This window comes from Canis lupus, chromosome 7, assembly GCF_048164855.1.
Source record: "Canis lupus baileyi chromosome 7, mCanLup2.hap1, whole genome shotgun sequence".
NCBI classification, from domain to species: Eukaryota; Metazoa; Chordata; class Mammalia; order Carnivora; family Canidae; genus Canis; species Canis lupus.
Window position 1 is genome coordinate 46,530 of NC_132844.1, and position 17,175 is coordinate 63,704.

The window sequence follows — 17,175 nt, forward strand, 5'->3', positions numbered from 1 at the left end:
TCGTGGTCCATCACGGTCCATCCTGGTCCATCGTGGTCCATCACGGTCCATCCACGGTCCATCACGGTCCATCTAGGTCCATTCTGGTCCATCCAGGGTCCATCCAGGGTTTATCCACAATCCACTCATGGACCATCACGGTCCATCTCGGTCCATCCTGGTCCATCCCGGTCCATCCAGGTCCATCTTGGTCCATCCAGGTCCATCCCGGTCCATCCAGGTCCATCCTGGTCCATCCCGGTCCATCCAGGTCCATCCAGGGTTTATCCACAATCCACTCATGGGCCATCACGGTCCATCCACGGTCCATCCTGGTCCATCCAGGGTTTATCCACAGTTCATTCACGGCCCATCCACGGTCCATCCTGGTCCATCCACGGTCAATTGTTTTGTGTGTGGTCAGACTTTAAATTCCTTGTCCATCAGGCGTGAATTCGAACGATTCTTCAGGAAAGAAAAACCGTCCTTAGGAAAAACAACGAGTCGGCCTCCTCGGAATAGGGGGCGCCCGGCTATCCAGAGGAGCAACGACAGGCGCGAGACAGAGCGGCCGGAAGGCGCGCCGCCGGAAGCCGGAAGCCGGAAGCCGGAAGCGCGAGGACTTCCGGCCGGCGCCATCTCGCCGTGAGACAGCAGCCGCCGCCGCCGCGATGCTGTCGACCGCCGCGCGGGGCTGGGGACCCGGCCGAGACCTGGCGATGGAGCCCGACGGCGCCGCGGGCCCCCAGCAGCTGCGCTTCTCGCCCTACGCCTTCAACGGAGGGTGAGCCCCGGAGCGCCTGGGCCGCTCGGCGCGGGGGTCGGCGTGGGAGCCGGGGCTCTGCCGGGAGAGCGGCGGCGGGGGCGGGGCGGGCCGTCCTCCGGGGCCGGCGCCGGCGTTCGGGGGGGGACCCAGCGGTCGGTGCCCCCGGCTCTCACGGTGTAGACGGGGAACCCGTAGGGACGCGTTCCCTACCTTGTAAGCAGTTCTCTCTCTCTTTTTTTTTAATTTCCAGAACGACTGCTAGATGGCATTCGCTCCGTTTTCACGGACGGGCCGGGGCTCTTAGAGGTTGGGCCGCTCCGGGCACGGCAGCTGGAGGCTGAGCCGGGCGCGGGTTCTGACCCCGCGTCCCGGGCGGGCTGCTGGCCCATCGTGAGGCGGTTACAAAGCAGGAGGCTGCGGGGTGCTGGGGACTCCGTACCTGCCGCTCCAGCTCCTTGCGATCCAGCTTACGATCATGTGATCATCAAGTCACTTTTTTCCAGTCTTTTCTCCTTTTTCTCTAGCGCTTATTGCTGCCGGCTCTCGGGCAGCCTTTGTCTCTGCAAAACAAGGCTCGGTTCCCCATCTTCTACTCTGTCTCTTTTAAATGTAGCTAAACCCCATTAACATTCTCACGTCTCATTCGGGGTAGGATGATTCCCGAATGTGTTTCTCCAGGTTTACCTCTCCCCAGTCCCTCTTTTCCAGCTTCTTAAATGAAACATTTCTACCTGGATTTTCTTCTGTCCCCGTAACTCGAGGTACTAGAACAAAAATCAAGCTGATCCTCAGTCATCTTTCCTTCTTGCTCAGAATTATCCATCAGCTACCCAACGGCGTGTGAAATCCTGGACATCACAGTTGGCTCTTCGTGCTTCTGCTGCTTTTGGTAGTGACAAAGACTTGCACGATTCGTGCGTTCATGTTCCCCAGTATCCCGGTTTCTTCCAGTTCACCCCGCTACCTCACTGCTGCATTAATCTTTTTGGAACAGTGCTTTGATGCCATTTCCCATATTGTGTGTTATTGTCACGGCAGTCTTCTTAAAACTCTACTGCATGTGTATATGGAGCTGATCTCATTTCACAGTCTTTAGTGTGGGATTTTCTGAGGTCAGACCCCTGTCCACTGCATAAGCTTTATGTTCCTCCACTAGCTTACACACAAAGAAACACCCTAATAAGTTGTTTGTGTTATTTTGATCATTACCTGACTCTCTTTATCCATTGTCCATATTTGGAATGCCATCCTTTTGTAGTTCAGAGCTTTAGTGCACGTCCCACCTTAGTAAAAATAATGGATAATGTTTTCTTAGTGCTTATATTCTATTTCTTAGTACTTCTTTCTTAGTGCTGTGCTAGGTACTTTTGTGGTTTGTGTCATTCGACAGTCAGTCATCCTCTTAACACAGGAACTGGTATTACCAGCAATGAGAAGGTGGATTATTTGTGGTCACAGAGCTAGGAAGTGGCAAGGACAGGTCCAGTAAACCCCGAGCCCAGGTTCTCACATGTAAGCCACGTGATCATAGCTTACATTGCAGGATCAGTTATGTCCTTCGGCAAAGTAAAAGGGCTTTACAGTTCTTAGTGCATTTAGTTCTTGCAAAATCCTAGTAAGGGTAGTTACTGTTAGGATCTCTGATCTATATATGAAGACATTGAGGCCTGGAGAAATTAAACAGCTTACCCAGGGTCTCCTACCTGGTGAGTGAGAGATCCAGAATTAGATCCAGAATTAAACTACTCTGGGAATTCATGCTTTAGACCTTTTCAGAACACAGCATAAATTATACAGTCACAAAAGAAAAGGTTTGTTCTTTGTTCATTTCCAAGATATTTGGGTGTTTACTGAGTGGTAGATAAGGGCTTGGATATGAAGACATGAAAAACATTAAACCCTTCTTTGAGCACAGAAAACTTGATTTGTGGTGTCTATACCTGATCCCCTTGGCAGGGGTTATGGCCCTGTTTTGTGATATCAGTATCTTGCTCAAGGTTGGTATTTCATTTTTGATAATGATATGATAATTCAGTGGTTTTTCTGGTTACCTTCTGCCTAGTGACCTTTGCTCTGATTTAGGCTTGTGTTTTTTAGGAAGTACCTACATTTTTTCCCCCGGACAACTTGTAGCCAGGAATCATTTCCCTTTGATTGTTCATCTGAGCCCTACTCTTGGTCAAAGCTATTGGGTTTTGTCTCAACATATGCTATGGACTGTTCTCTAGAGAGAGATGCTATTGCCATCCACAAATATTCATTAATTTTTGTGTCTCCTTTATTTTTCCCTCAGTACTGTATTGGCAATCGCTGGAGAAGATTTTTCAATTGTTGCTTCTGACACTCGATTGAGTGAAGGGTTTTCAATTCACACCCGGGATAGCCCCAAGTGTTATAAATTGTAAGTAAATATTTCTAGGGTCACATTTCTTAGTGCCTTGTGATGATTTCATGCTGTAAGAGATTCCACTTCTAAACAATTTGTTTAATGAGTTTTTAGATTGCATATTTGGAGCTTAGTTTGCATTTTTCTTAGAAAACTGTTTTCTGAATTAGTATTTCCTAATAATTCAATATGCAGTCTTAATGATGTTTGCTGTACTAGCAGGAAATATTTTTACCTTAATGTTTTATCATGAACATTTTCAAATACATAAGAAAGGTAAAAGAATTTTGTAGTGAATACCTCTATGCTATCACATGGCTCTTGCTGTTAGCGTTTACTGTAATTATTTTATCATATAGCTTTGTATTCTTTTTTCTGTTAATCCATTGCATGTTTAATGTTAGGGTTAAAGCTCATAGGTATAGCTGCTTAGGTTATGGTTAAATTAAATGTTTTGGGTAAAAAAAAAAAAAAAAGCCACAGTCATAATGGGCTAGCTATATTTTTTCTAAGACGTGAAAATGAAATCTGCACTGATGAGCAGTGGTTTGTAACTAAAGATTTTTGGAAACAGTTACAAAGGGTGGTTAATTCCTCAGTCCACAAAGAGCCTATTTAAGCCTGAATTGTAATAGGAATGAATTGACGAGGTTCAAGGACCTTGTGTTGTAAGGAGGAGGGCTCCACCTTTCCTTGTCGAGCTGGCCCACACCCTACTCTAGAGAACAGCTGATGTTTGTTTGTCGTCATCTTCCCAGTTCTCTTCGTGTACTTTTTAAAAAAAATCTAAGATCTTATTTATTTATTAGAGTATGTGTGCACACGCACAGGAAGGGGAGAGGGAGAAGACTCCCCGCTGAGCAGGACGCCAGGTATGGGACTCAGTCCAGGACCCTGGGATCATGACTTGAGCTGAAGGCAGACACTTCACTGACTGAGCCACCAGGCGCTCCTCTTCATGTGCTTTTCCATCTTTCAGTATTCCTTTCTCCTCTCTAATTCTTAGTGCGTGGATACTACCTTTTTTCTTCTTCTAAGATGTTTTATAATTTGAAAGTAGTAAATGTCACAGATAAAATTGAGGACTATAACTACAAATAACCATTCTCCTACAAGGTTCTGCTCATCTTCATAATGTTCTACTTTAATGTATGTGTTGCTGAAGGGAATACCTGTTCTTTCTTCTTTTTTTTTTTTTTTAAGATTTTTTTTTTTATTTATTCATGAGAGACACAGGGAGGGAGGCAGGCAGGCAGGCAGGCTCCATGCAGGGAGCCTGATGTGGGACTGGATCCCAGGTCTCCAGGATCAGGCCCTGGACTGAAGGCGGCGCTAAACCGCTGAGCCACCGGGCTGTCCCCCATTCTTCTTTCTTCTTATGAAATAACTGTAGGCATATAGATGGATAGAGAGAACATTAACAACTTCCTATGTCCTTCTTATCCATCTTCAGCACTAAACCACACATAGGGTTGAAGCCGCCTATGTACACCAAGCCCTTTGGGGCTGACTTAGACCCAAACCTGCCTCTTCCCCACCTGTTTGAGACTCTACATTTAGTCTTTATTCTTTGCATGCATACTCCCTTTCCATTGATATATCTGAGTATTTGGTATAAAGCATCCTAAAGCTCCAACATTTTGTCTTATTCTATTGGTATTATTCACCCATCTTGGTAGTAAAGGTGCTGCAGCCTTATGGGAGATTGGAGCTCTTTAACTCAGTGCAGTGAGATTGGTTATAGGGATAGTCGGGGAAATGCTGGTGATGCCCCCAGAGGTGTCTTAGTGGTCTCCCTACCTGGACAGGTATGGTTTGTGTAAATTTCTGAAAGGAAGGGTTTATCTTGTGACCTCTGCTACATTTCTTGATGAGATTGGTGTAGGTTTCCTTATAGATTGATATTAAAGTTTAGGAATCTTTGAGACCTGGTTAAATTTGTTTAACTCTATCAAAATTTAATCAGTTCCCCAATGGTGGGCATTTAAGTTACCTTTTTTTGCTTTGTTTTGAAGAGTCATTAGCATAACACGTATACTTTCACAAGTAAGCCTGTAGTATATATCTTTGCAAACTTACTTGAATATATTTACAGGTAGAACTTCTAGCAGTGGAATTATTGAGTAAAAGTAATGTTCACTTAAACTTTTACTGGATACTGCCAAATGACCCTTCTAAAAAGTTAAACTGCTGTATATTCTTGCCCAGTTATTTATTAAGAGTACCATTTTCCACAACCTCAGCAGCGTTATGTATTATTAACCAGTCTAATAGGTTGAAATAATCTCCTGTGTAGATTTGGATTTGTGAACAACATGAAGGCACTTTTCATATGTTTATGGTGACTTCTGTCTCTTTTTTATGTGACTCCTGTAACTATACCAATCTTTCTGTTTGAGGTTGTTTTTTGTTTTTTTTTTTTTTAGTTGAGATATAATTGACATGACTGGTTTCTGGTATACAATATAATGATTATGTATATTGCAAATGATCACAGTAAGGCCAGTTAATATCTGTCACCATACAAAATTACACATTTTTGTTGTTGAGGACTTTTAAGATCTCTGGCAACTGAAATACTCGATACAGTATTATTAACTGTAGTCCCCATGCTATACATTACATCCAGTGAGACACTGTGTCGATGCATTTGATATTTATAGAAGCCCTTTCAGACTAAGGAAATTAACATTAGACTTTGATCAAATCTATGATTTTTTTCTTTATCATATTTTTCTCCATGTTTTAATTTGGGAGTTGCTTAGGGGCTCATTCAGTTGAGTGTCCCAACTCTTGGTCTTGGCTCAGGTCATGATCTCGGGGTCATGAGAGCTAGCCCTGTGGAGGGCTCCATATAGTGGAGAGTCTGCTGGAAATTCTCTTTCCCACTCTTGCCCCTCCTGCTTGGGCACACGGATGCTCACTTGTGCATGTGTGTGTGTGTCTTTCTCTCTTTCTCTCAAGTAAATAAATCTTTTTTAAAAAGTTTTAATTTGGGGATCCCTGGGTGGCGCAGCGGTTTGGCGCCTGCCTTTGGCCCAGGGCGTGATCCTGGAGACCTAGGATCGAATCCCACGTCGGGCTCCCGGTGCATGGAGCCTGCTTCTCCCTCCGCCTGTGTCTCTGCCTCTCTCTCTTGATCTCTGTGTGTGACTATCATGAATTTAAAAAAAAAAAAAAAAAAAAAAAGTTTTATATTGGTACATAGGTTGATGAAGCTATTCTGTGTAGATACTGAATTGTATCATATTTAAATAGGTGGCTCTCAACCCAAGATTGTACCACCTGTGTTTTCTTTAGGCCATTCTTTCATTTGTCTCTAAGTCCTTGATCCACCCACAATTTATTTATTGTAGGGAATAAGATGATTACCCCACCCCTCCAACGGGTCTAACTGGTCGCAGTACCATTTGGTGAATAATGGAAATAGGAATTTTAAATTTAAAATTGCCCAAAGCGTGTTTTATTTTACTGTCTAACCAGCTCAGTTTCCTGAAATATGCTTTTTACAGAACAGACAAAACAGTTATTGGATGCAGCGGTTTTCATGGAGACTGTCTCACCCTGACAAAGATTATTGAAGCAAGACTAAAGGTAGACACTTTTGTGTAAAGTTAATAACAATTTCTTTGATTGATTGAAGCATACGACAGGACTGTTGTTCAGAATACTTGGAGAAGCTCTAGGTTAGCAGGTGAAATTACAGTCTATTCTAGAAATGAAAAGAAACTTAATATAGCCACGTGAAAGTAGCATAATGTGAAACTGCAGGATATTCCCTTTCTTAAAATCTCTGTACGATATAAAGATTCTCTACCTTTTCCAAGGTAGCCTGGGAAGGGTTTCTCCTGAAGATAATCTTCCTTCAAAAACAAAAATTCTGTGGTGGAGGCAAGCTTGTAGACGGGTGCTTGGTTTTGGATACCATCAGCTGACATGCTTTCCCTCCTTCCAACGTTGAATTCTTAGTTGACAGGACGCATAAGCAGAAACAGGAGTAGATGTGGCAGGAGTTTGGATGAAAGATACCATCTAAGCTGTCCTCACCTGATTCCTTGATTGGTTTTAGTTGACTGCCAGCTGAAGAAGTTGTGACACGTGATAGGTGGGGGTGAAACAGTAGGAAAGGGTGGTCCGAGGGGGAAGTGAGAGAATGAGCCATTCTAACCTGTTCTGCAGGTTTTAGAGAGGCTGACAGTGTCCCTGCCTGCATGTATTTTGTGTGTGATGGGTAGGAATGAAGAACAAAGGAATACTGACTTAATGAAAGCAAATGCATGTCTGGATTTTTATTAGGACCTGTGTATATTAAGCAGTATGTAACTTCAAATAATTTCAAGGAGAGTAGACCAGGAATAATTTAGACTGTATTAAAATGGGTTTTAGGGGCACCTGAGTAGGTCAGTTGGTTAAGTGTCTGACTCTTGGTTTCAGCTCAGGTCGTCATCTCAGGGTTGCGAGGTGGAGCCCCATGTCAGGCTGTGTGCTCAGCACGGTGTCTGCTGGAGTTTTTTCTCCCCATACCTTCCCCCCCAAGTGTGTGTCCATGCTCTTTTTCTCTAAAGTAAATCTTTAAATTAAAATGGATTTTATCCGTAATAGTAAATACTCTTCTTAGCTGGCAAACAAGATTTGGGCTGGAGTAGGATTTAATTTTGTAGGATATGTGTCCCAATTTTTATAAGTTGGTAAGGCCACCTGATGTGTGAAGAACTTAGCTATAATCACATCCTGTCTTTGCCTATTTGTGAATAACATTTGAGATTATATGCACTTATGAATGATGTCATAGGTACTGGAGTATGTAATAAGTTTAATATCTGGTTTTGAAAAAATTTGAAATAGCTCATTAGAATATAGAAATTATTTCATTCAATGTTTTATTGTTATTTGAAATTTTTACACTGAAAGCTTCATTGGCATACATTTATTGACATATGTTTCCTGGTATACATGACTAGCAGAGTAAGCATTGTGTTAATAAAATATAACAAGGAACAGTGAATTCAATTTAATCATACCATCCTTGAAATTTTTCTTTCATACATTATTACATAAATGGTGTGGTGATTAAAATGTTGATGCTTGGTTTTGAAATGAAATGAAGATTTTTTCCTAATCTGTTTTCAGTATTTTGACTTGTTATTTTGCCCTATATTCTTAGGTAAATCTTTAGAGATGCTTGCTTTGTGGGTGATAAATTGGTGAACTTAAATTTATGTTTGTAATTTTTTTAGAATTTCTCGGATAATTTAGAATTCCCTAAGAGTGCAGTAAATCTAGGTTTCAAAATCACAATGAGATTTGCTTTGGATACTTCAGTTCGCCATTATAGATGCTTTAAGGAGTAAGACCATTTCCCAGAGTAAGGGTTCTGCTCTCATACCTCCTGTTCTCACACGTATCTACTTTGCAAAGAGAAGGGCTTGTATGTGGGTCTGGTCAAGGGTCAGCAAACTGACCAGAGAGTAATTATTTTCAGCTCTATGGGCCATTTACTTTGCTGTTGTAGTGCACCAGCAAATGTAGGTAGATAATATATAATGAACAAATAGGACTCCGATCTGATTCAGCTTTCTTTGCAGAAGTAGTTGGTGGGCTGGACTTGGTCCACGGGCTCTAGTTTGCTGCGGCCCTGGTCTAGAGGCAGAGTAAAGGAGAGCTGGACTTAAATCATCCTCCCATGCACTACTGATGCCTGATGTGTGGCATTTGCTCTTGAATGAGCCGTTCCTGAGATAAGGGTGGCATGGAAAATAGAGAATTGAGGACAAATTTAACTTCCTTTCCCTTAAAAATGTGTATAGCCCCCCGAATGGTGTGGTAGTATTGTGTGTGATGATGAAAGAACAGTAGGCACCCTTTCACCAAGATAAGTGTTCACCCTTTAACTTTACTTTGCTGGTTCTGGTCTGTATTATATTTTGCCTCTCCGTGCCTGTTTTGTTAATACTTGCAGATGTATAAGCATTCTAACAACAAAACCATGACTACAGGGGCGATTGCTGCGATGCTGTCTACAATCCTCTACTCAAGGCGCTTCTTTCCCTACTACGTTTACAACATCATTGGGGGACTGGATGAAGAAGGTAGAATTCTTTTTTCTGGAAAATGAAGGGAGGGGGGTGGCATTTTTTAGATGTGTGTTTCCATCTAGATTTCAACCATAAACACCATCTTGCCTAACAGTTTTATTTTCTGTTAATTAAAGCAATACGAAACTGAAGCTAAAAGGGAAAGAGATGATCCGAAGGCACATCACAGATTATATACTAAAGCTCTAATAAGGACTATTGGGCAGGCTGTTATTTTACTATTTTCTGCAGATCTTGTATGAGTTCAGTAGTTAGATAATTAGCATTTCGGTCTTTCAGAAAGAGATCTGATTTGGAGAAGCTTGACTTAATTATGATTCTACATAACAAACATATTTGCTTAAATTTTTAAAAAGTGATGCCTTCAAAGAAGTGTATGCATACCCTGCAGTGTTTTCTGAAGCACCACTGATTTCCTGTCAGAGTCCGATGAGAAGGGCCTGAGAAAATGTCGTGTTACTTGATATGTCCTCTTGTTGTGTTTCTTTTTTTAAAGATTTTTTTTATTTATTCATGAGAGACACAGAGAGAGGCAGAGACACAGGCAGAGGGAGAAGCAGGCTCCATGCAGGGAGCCTGAGGTGGGACTCGATTCCAGGACCCCAAGTCACCCCCTGGGCTGAAGGCGGTGCTCAACTGCTGAGCCACCCAGGGATCCCCTGTCCTCCTGTTTTGATCCAGTGCAGGGACACTGATGGTTTTCACTGGGTTTCATTTGGACTGACCTTTGGTTGCTTCCAAAAAACCAGGTACTTTCTCTCAGGACAGATCTGTGCCACCATTTACAGTAGTCCATTGAGTAAAGAAGTTACAGAAATGTCTGGCTGATAATAGTATGTTGAAATACATCTATCTCCTGAGAGGGAACATTTCTGGATAATGAGTTCGGCTCCTCTCATCCCCTCACTCTACTTTGTATCCCTGTCTCTTCTAGTCCACTGGCTTTTCCTTTGTTTTCCTTCTATCTTACTAGCTTACCCATATGTGGCCTCTGGGAGCCTTCTAGTCATAGTATCGACTGTGGTTTACGTGTAGACAGGTTATGTTAACACAGTGTATTTCAAGGCTTTCAACCTACTTGAAAACTAAGAAAGTAAGTGTAAAGCATAGAAATGGTCAGTAGAAACAAATTACCCTTAATAAGGTAATTCAATCCTAGCCACAGATTAGCTTGCATACCCAGCGTGCTCATGGGCACTTTTTCACTTAAATTACGTCTGACTTGAATGTCTGATAAATAAAGTCATGTTTTAGTCACATTTGTAATAGCTACCATTGAATTTAGCAGAACAAACGGTGTCCTTTGAGTTTTGCTGAGAGATAGGGAGACTGGGGTGTGTTTTGAGTTAGCCCTGTTCTTTAATGTTTTGGTGGTATTCTCAGGCATTTCTTTCTTTCCTTTTTTTTTTTTTTTTTTTTTTTTAAGATTTTTTTATTTGTATTTATTCATGAGAGACAGAGAGAGGCAGAGACAGAGGCAGGAGGAGAAGCAGGCTCCCTGTGGGGAAGCCCAATGTGGGACTTGATTCCGGAACTCCAGGATCATGCCCTGAGCCAAAGGCAGACGCTCAACCACTGAGCCACCCAGGCGTCCCTCTCAGGCATTTCCAATTGTCTTTTTAAATCTTCTCTGGTCTGCTTTGGTTATCCTTTAAATTTGTTTTTATTTCTTAGAGCAATTTATGTGTGTCATAAAGCAGTCCTGTCTGTTCCCAAGGTACTCCAGCTTTTACCTGTGCTTTCTTTCCTCTTCTTGGTTTATTTCCTTGCTTTCATGGTGTACAAAGCCAAGAGACCTTTTATGTGACTTAGGATCTAATCCTGGTGTTCTGAGATTTTATAATGATGCTCCTTCTACAGAGTGTCTTCTAGATTTCCCCCTGTTCCCTCCTCACTGTCTCCACAGCCACCTGCATTGTGATCTTTCTTTTATAATGTTCCCCTTGCCATATTGCCCACTAGTCCTTTTCTTCCTCTCTAAAGATTTCCTCAGGTTTAGATTCTTACCTTTGGTACAATTTTTTTTTTTTTTAAGATTTTATTTATTGATTCATGAGAGACAGAGAGAGGCAGAGACCCAGGCAGAGGGAGAAGCAGGCTCCATGCAGGGAGCCCGATGCGGGACCCGATCCCGGGCCTCCAGGATTATGTCGTGGGCCAAAGGCATGCTAAACCGCTGAGCTGCTTGGGCTGCCCCTTTGGCCACATTCTTATTTTTGCTGTCATTCACTTCCCAAGAACTTTTTTTATTCTCTGGCTTCCTAAATTTTTTCTTAAAGTATGTTCTTGTTATATTTTTTGTACTTTCTTTGACATTTTCTTGTGTTCTTTGCATTGCATTTTATCAGACTTTTTTTTTTTTCCCATTTGGTTTGTTTATTCCTGACTTCTATGTCAGAGGCTTCAAATTTCTGTTGATTTTTGACAGTTCATACTGAAGGTTGATATGCCAAAATCTGAGTAAAGGTGGCATGGTATGTCTGTTTTCCATTTGCTGCTTCTGTTTCATTCCCTTACACAGCCTGCATATAAGCCTGGTGCCCCCAAGTCCAGAGTCTCCACTAAGGTCTCAAGAGACCTTGTTTCCTGTTTTGCTCTCTTGAGGAGACAGAGACCTGGAGGGCAGTGCTCCTTCTTGAGATCTTCAGGGTAGTTGGGTCCCTGACTGTCCTTCAGGACACTGGGGTCAACAGGTGAACTTTGGACAGTGGGATCAGTGATTGTCTTTAGGATGCTTGGTCCACAGCTGCCCTTGAGGCTCACAGGTTCAGTAGCCATCTGCTTTAACCTCTGCCTTTGACTCTACTTAGAGTCATGCTTTAAAAATATTTCCACGAAATTAATAATGAATTTAGTTTCTCCTTAACAAAAACAATGGTACTGTAGAGGTTTCAAAGAGTACAGGAAGATACAGAGGTAAAGTAGTCATCACCCCAATCCTTATCTCAGAGATAATTAGTATTAAACTTCTGGTCAGCATGCTTCTAGGCATCTTGGTGGTCACATGTGCTGGTGTGATGAATAAGTGGAGTATATAATGTGAATGTCTGTGGTGGGATGTACTGTCAAGGAGTTGTTCTGTGCTCCTGAGTAGACTCCTCAGGATTCAGGGCTGATTTACATGGGGTGTAGCTATGCCATAGTTTGCCTGCCTGTCCTTTGAAGGTCATTACGCAGTTTCCTTAATATAAACAATATGCTGAACAGTCTTGTACAGTTTTGTATACTTCAACCATGTGTACCTCCCTGGAAAACATTCCCAGAAATTGAGTTGGCTGGGTCAGAGAATATATATTTTTGGCATTTCGATGCCACCCCTGGCTTGCCCTTCAGAAAGGGTCACCAGTGCCCCTCCTACCTGGGGCACTGGGGTAGTTTTTTGCATCCTTACCACTATCAGAATTAACACATTTTGGAGATCTTTACCTAATAAATACTTTATGGTTTTGATTTATATAAGTGTACTCAAGTTGGGCGTTTTTTGTGTTTATTTACCTTTTCATTTCTTTGAGACTGACCTATGTGCTGATCTTTGCTCATTTCCATGTCTGCACTGGTATGTCAGTTTTCCATTTTTCCATGAGTCTTTTTAAAAAATTATAAGAATGCCATCCAACTGTGTCAACTCTGTAATGTCAGCAGTGGATGCCTCCCAAGAATGTTTCTGTCTCCCATCTTGAGGAGTGTCTGGGTATCCAGAATTTTCAGAATTTCGTACAGTCCAATCTGTTGGTGTTTAACTGCTCTGAGTGTCCTCTTCTATTAGAAGGGAGGGTTTACCTTTATTTCTTTCTAGGACTTGTTTTGACTTTATTTTTACATTGAAGCCAGTTTGCTTTTTTTAAGGTTAAGAATTATTTTTGATGAGGAAAAGCACTCTGTAGTCAAGATTCATGCCCTTCTCTGATGTTTTGCCTTTGCTAAGGGGCGGGGGGGGGGGGGCGGTGGGGGGCGGCGGTGGGGGGGAAGGTCATTGAATCTCTGGTCTTCAATTTATCCCACTCTTCTCTTCCTCACATCTCTTGGTTTTCCTGAGATTAGTTCTGCCTTCGGTAAAAACTTTTGGGCCTCGTTGTACTTGTGTCCTGTTGGCCTCCTGAGAGATACATTGTTCTTTTCGCTTTGTATTTCCTGTCCCTTTTTCCTGTGCTGTATATATAGTTCGTGAACTGCCCACTGGGATCTCGATCTTGTCCCACTCTTCCCACAAAAACACTTCCCTGGGCAGCCTCAGCACCTAGATGCTGCCTTCTCAGCAGAGAATTGTAAGTAATTCTGCATCAGGAAAAGCACACACAGCTGGGGGTAGCGGAGGTCCATGGATAGGGAGACAACTGTCCTTAATCTCCCATCTCCCAGGTTAATTATTGAGGTGTTTCAGTTCTGGGATGATGTGCTAGAAGGTCAGTTATATCACTTCTAAGTCCTAGCTCATAAATGACCCATGATTTCTCACACCCAAAACACAGTTATTTTTAAAAAAATTACAGTGGCAGGTGTGCTCTGTAACAGATCCAGTATGGAAGCACACGAAGTGATTCCCTTCTTCTCTTCCCTCCAGTCCCACAATCATGACTAACTGCAGTTTGCAGTTTATCTTACATACTTTTTTGTGTGCCTTATACAAATACATGTTTTTCTTATGCTTTTAAACAAAATAGGACTGTGTTGTACATATTACAGAGCTCTTCATTTTACGTTGTCTTGTGGTTGTGGGCCTGGGGGCAGTCCCGTTTTTCTCTTCCATACCAGTTTGGGCTAACAGATTTTAGGGTGTTTGTATATTTTTGCTCTTTTAAGAGATGCAGAATAAGCCTTCTCATAGGTAGATCTGATTTATAAGTGAGATTATTACTAGGTCATAGGGTATGTACTTTTACACTTTGATAGATTCTACTGCCAGATTGTTCTTTAACAAGGCCTAGCAGTTTGTGCATGCTTCAGGTGAGCCTCAGAGCCCCATTTATCCTTCTGCTCTTAGTGCTCTGTGACTTGTTAAGAATTCAGGGGCTCCTGGAGGGCTCAGTTGGTGAAGCATCTGCCTTCAGCTCAGGTTGTGGTGAGTCTGCTGCCTCTTCTGCCCGTCCCCCTGCTTATGTGTGGGCGCATTCACATGTGCGTGCTCGCTCACTCTTTCTCTCTCAAATAAGTAAATATAATCTTAAAAAAATTTTTTTAAATTTTTATTTATTTATGATAGTCACAGAGAGAGAGAGAGAGGCAGAGACACAGGCAAGAGGGAGAAGCAGGCTCCATGCGCTGGGAGCCTGACATGGGATTCGATCCTGGGTCTCCAGGATCCCACCCTGGGCCAAAGGCAGGCGCTAAACCGCTGCGCCACCCAGGGATCCCAATAAATATAATCTTAAAAAAGAATAGGTACATTCAGATTCTGGTTTAGTGTTTCTGTTTTTTATGTTTTGTTTTTGCAAAAGTGATTCTTAAATCTGGTAGCACAAAGCAAGTGATTACATCTTAGGCACAACTAACCTTTTGCATGTGACATTTGTGTTTTTCCAAAATTTCCCCTTTATTAAAACAGTTTTTTATGGTGTTGATGCTTACTATTAAGTTTAAAAACACAGTAAATCTTCCTTGCGACTATTCACATTCAGCAGTAGGAGAATTTTAAACTCAAATCTATGCTAGAACTACACTCACTCGTTTTTGAGGAACATCGTGAAGAGCTTAGTGCAGAACTCAGCCCAGGACCTGTGACTGCTAACCAGCAGTATATGTGACTGCTTCCTGTCCACATATGTATCGGAGCCACTGGGCGGTGATGGCTGATGTCAGCTTGATGAGAGCGTGGAGCTGAGCTCCGGGTGGCAAAAACACCATGAGACAGGAGTGGGCAGGTGTGCCTCTGATCATGTTCTGAGGGTAGGTGAGCAGACTGCTGAGGATAACAGAACATGCTTCTTACTGAAATTTGGCTAAAATTTTAGCTAAGTTCATAGTTCACTTTGTGTCACATTTGGACTAGATTTAGTTTTACTGTGGCTTGGGGTTATGGTCAGGATGCACCCTTATGGCGACTGTATTATTCTTTCAGGGAAGGGAGCTGTGTACAGCTTCGACCCAGTAGGGTCCTACCAGAGAGACTCCTTCAAGGCTGGAGGCTCAGCAAGTGCCATGCTCCAGCCGCTGCTTGACAACCAGGTAATGACACCGCATCCAGGCTGGTCATGACGTTAACACAGAGTGCTTCCCTCTGAGTTCCGTTCACCAGCTGAGGAGAGTGGAGAAATCGAGGCTTGCTTGTATGTCCCTGCTGAGTTTGTGTGGCTGATTTTCCCTACCCCAGTCTACAGTCTCTGTGTTCTGCTGGCTCTCTTGTGGTCTCTCACCTTCTCCCAGGGCTTTAGTGTCTTCTGTGCTCTCGTGATTTCCAGGCCTCTTGTATCTATAATACTCGGTCTGTGTTTTCAATTCTCTTGCCACCTTTACCTGAACATCTTGAAAATTCTTTTCTCCACATATTCACCATTTTTGTGTCCCCTTATTTTGTATTCTAACTTCCAAGTACATTTTTAATTTGCCTCCTTTTCTGTTACTGTTGCCTAAATTCAGGTCTGCATTTCCCAGCATCCTTTCTGCCTCCAAACTTACTTCCTTGTGTTTCTGAAATATATCATAAACGTGTAGTCACTTGTGTGTATTGCTTACCTGCCTCCTCTCCCATCCATGTGGTGTGCTTCTGCACAGCACACCCTTGGTCTGCGTTGTCACTGCCGTCTGACTCTGCTATATCCTTCGTGCCCCCATACTCAAGTGTGTCTTCTGCCAAAGGAGATTTAGTTAATAGCTGCTGGGGCTCTCCTGGCTCTTTTCTCTTAATGGTAACATATTGTATAATGGTATGTGTGCTTCTCAGGAGCAGGAGCTTTGTCTCAGTGAATATTTGTCAGGCTTTAGGAATGTTGTGAGAGCTTGGTGCAGAACTGGGACTGCTAAGTGGTGCAGAACTTGGTGCAGGACCTGGGACTGCTAACCAGTCTGCCTGTGAGACCTTCAGTCAGCTCTGGAAGCTTCTCAGTTGAGAGACATTTTAAATTTGTGTGTGATCTATTCATTATGAGTCCCCAGACTTGTGAAGGCATTGGGGAGGCTGGAGCCACCTTTGTACTGTCACATGATGCCTCAACCATGTTTCCTGTCCCACCAGGTTGGTTTTAAGAACATGCAGAATGTGGAGCATGTCCCGCTGTCCTTGGACAGAGCCATGCGGCTTGTGAAAGACGTCTTCATTTCTGCAGCGGAGAGGGATGTGTACACTGGGGATGCACTCAGAATCTGCATTGTGACTAAGGAGGGCATCAGGGAGGAGACTGTTCCCCTGAGGAAGGATTGATTGGTGTGCTGTTATTAATCACTTTAGAACTGGTTAATTTTGTATCTTGGAACTATTGGTCTATGTTTCATTAAAAAATAAAAGCTGAAGTAATCATTTTGTTGTAATTTGTGTTCTTTAAGCAGGATGAACCTAGAAAGTAGAATTTCATTTTCCTTTCATTTTCTGCTATTTTTTTGTCTTTCAGAGCTATTTTTGCATTTTAATTTTTTTTAGCTCTACGTCCAACATGCAGCTCAAACTCAAGACCTCAAGATCAGGGGTCACATGCTCCACTAACTGATCCAGGCAGGTGCCTGTTTTTGTATTTTAGAAATGACAAAAAAAAAAAAAAAAAAAAACAGGTTGTGTCATTTTTTGCTTGTATTTATGAGCAAGAAATTTATCTGGAAAAGATGACCTTTGGTCAGCTCATTCCATGATGGCCAACCCATCTTATGAAGAAGGTTTTTGGAATTTATTTAGTCCACCCAGCTTGCCTTACAGGGTGGGTTACCTTTAAATCACCACTTTTAACTTTAAACCATCTCAGTCTTGTTAACAAATGTGAATGGAATATCTTATAATTTCTCATCTTTGCTAAGCAGTTGGAAAT

At 42.5% G+C, this 17,175-nt stretch overlaps 1 protein-coding gene across 1 annotated transcript; it reads left to right on the plus strand.

Moving 5' to 3' along the window:
- The first annotated feature begins 593 nt into the window (after positions 1-593).
- PSMB1 (proteasome 20S subunit beta 1) lies at positions 594-16,676 on the plus strand. Its single transcript, XM_072831648.1, has 6 exons — positions 594-763; positions 3,039-3,146; positions 6,644-6,725; positions 9,091-9,220; positions 15,282-15,388; positions 16,395-16,676. Exons 1-6 carry the CDS (start codon positions 651-653, stop codon positions 16,578-16,580), a joined length of 726 nt encoding a protein of 241 aa, XP_072687749.1. The 5' UTR covers positions 594-650; the 3' UTR covers positions 16,581-16,676.
- Positions 16,677-17,175: the final 499 nt, after the last annotated feature.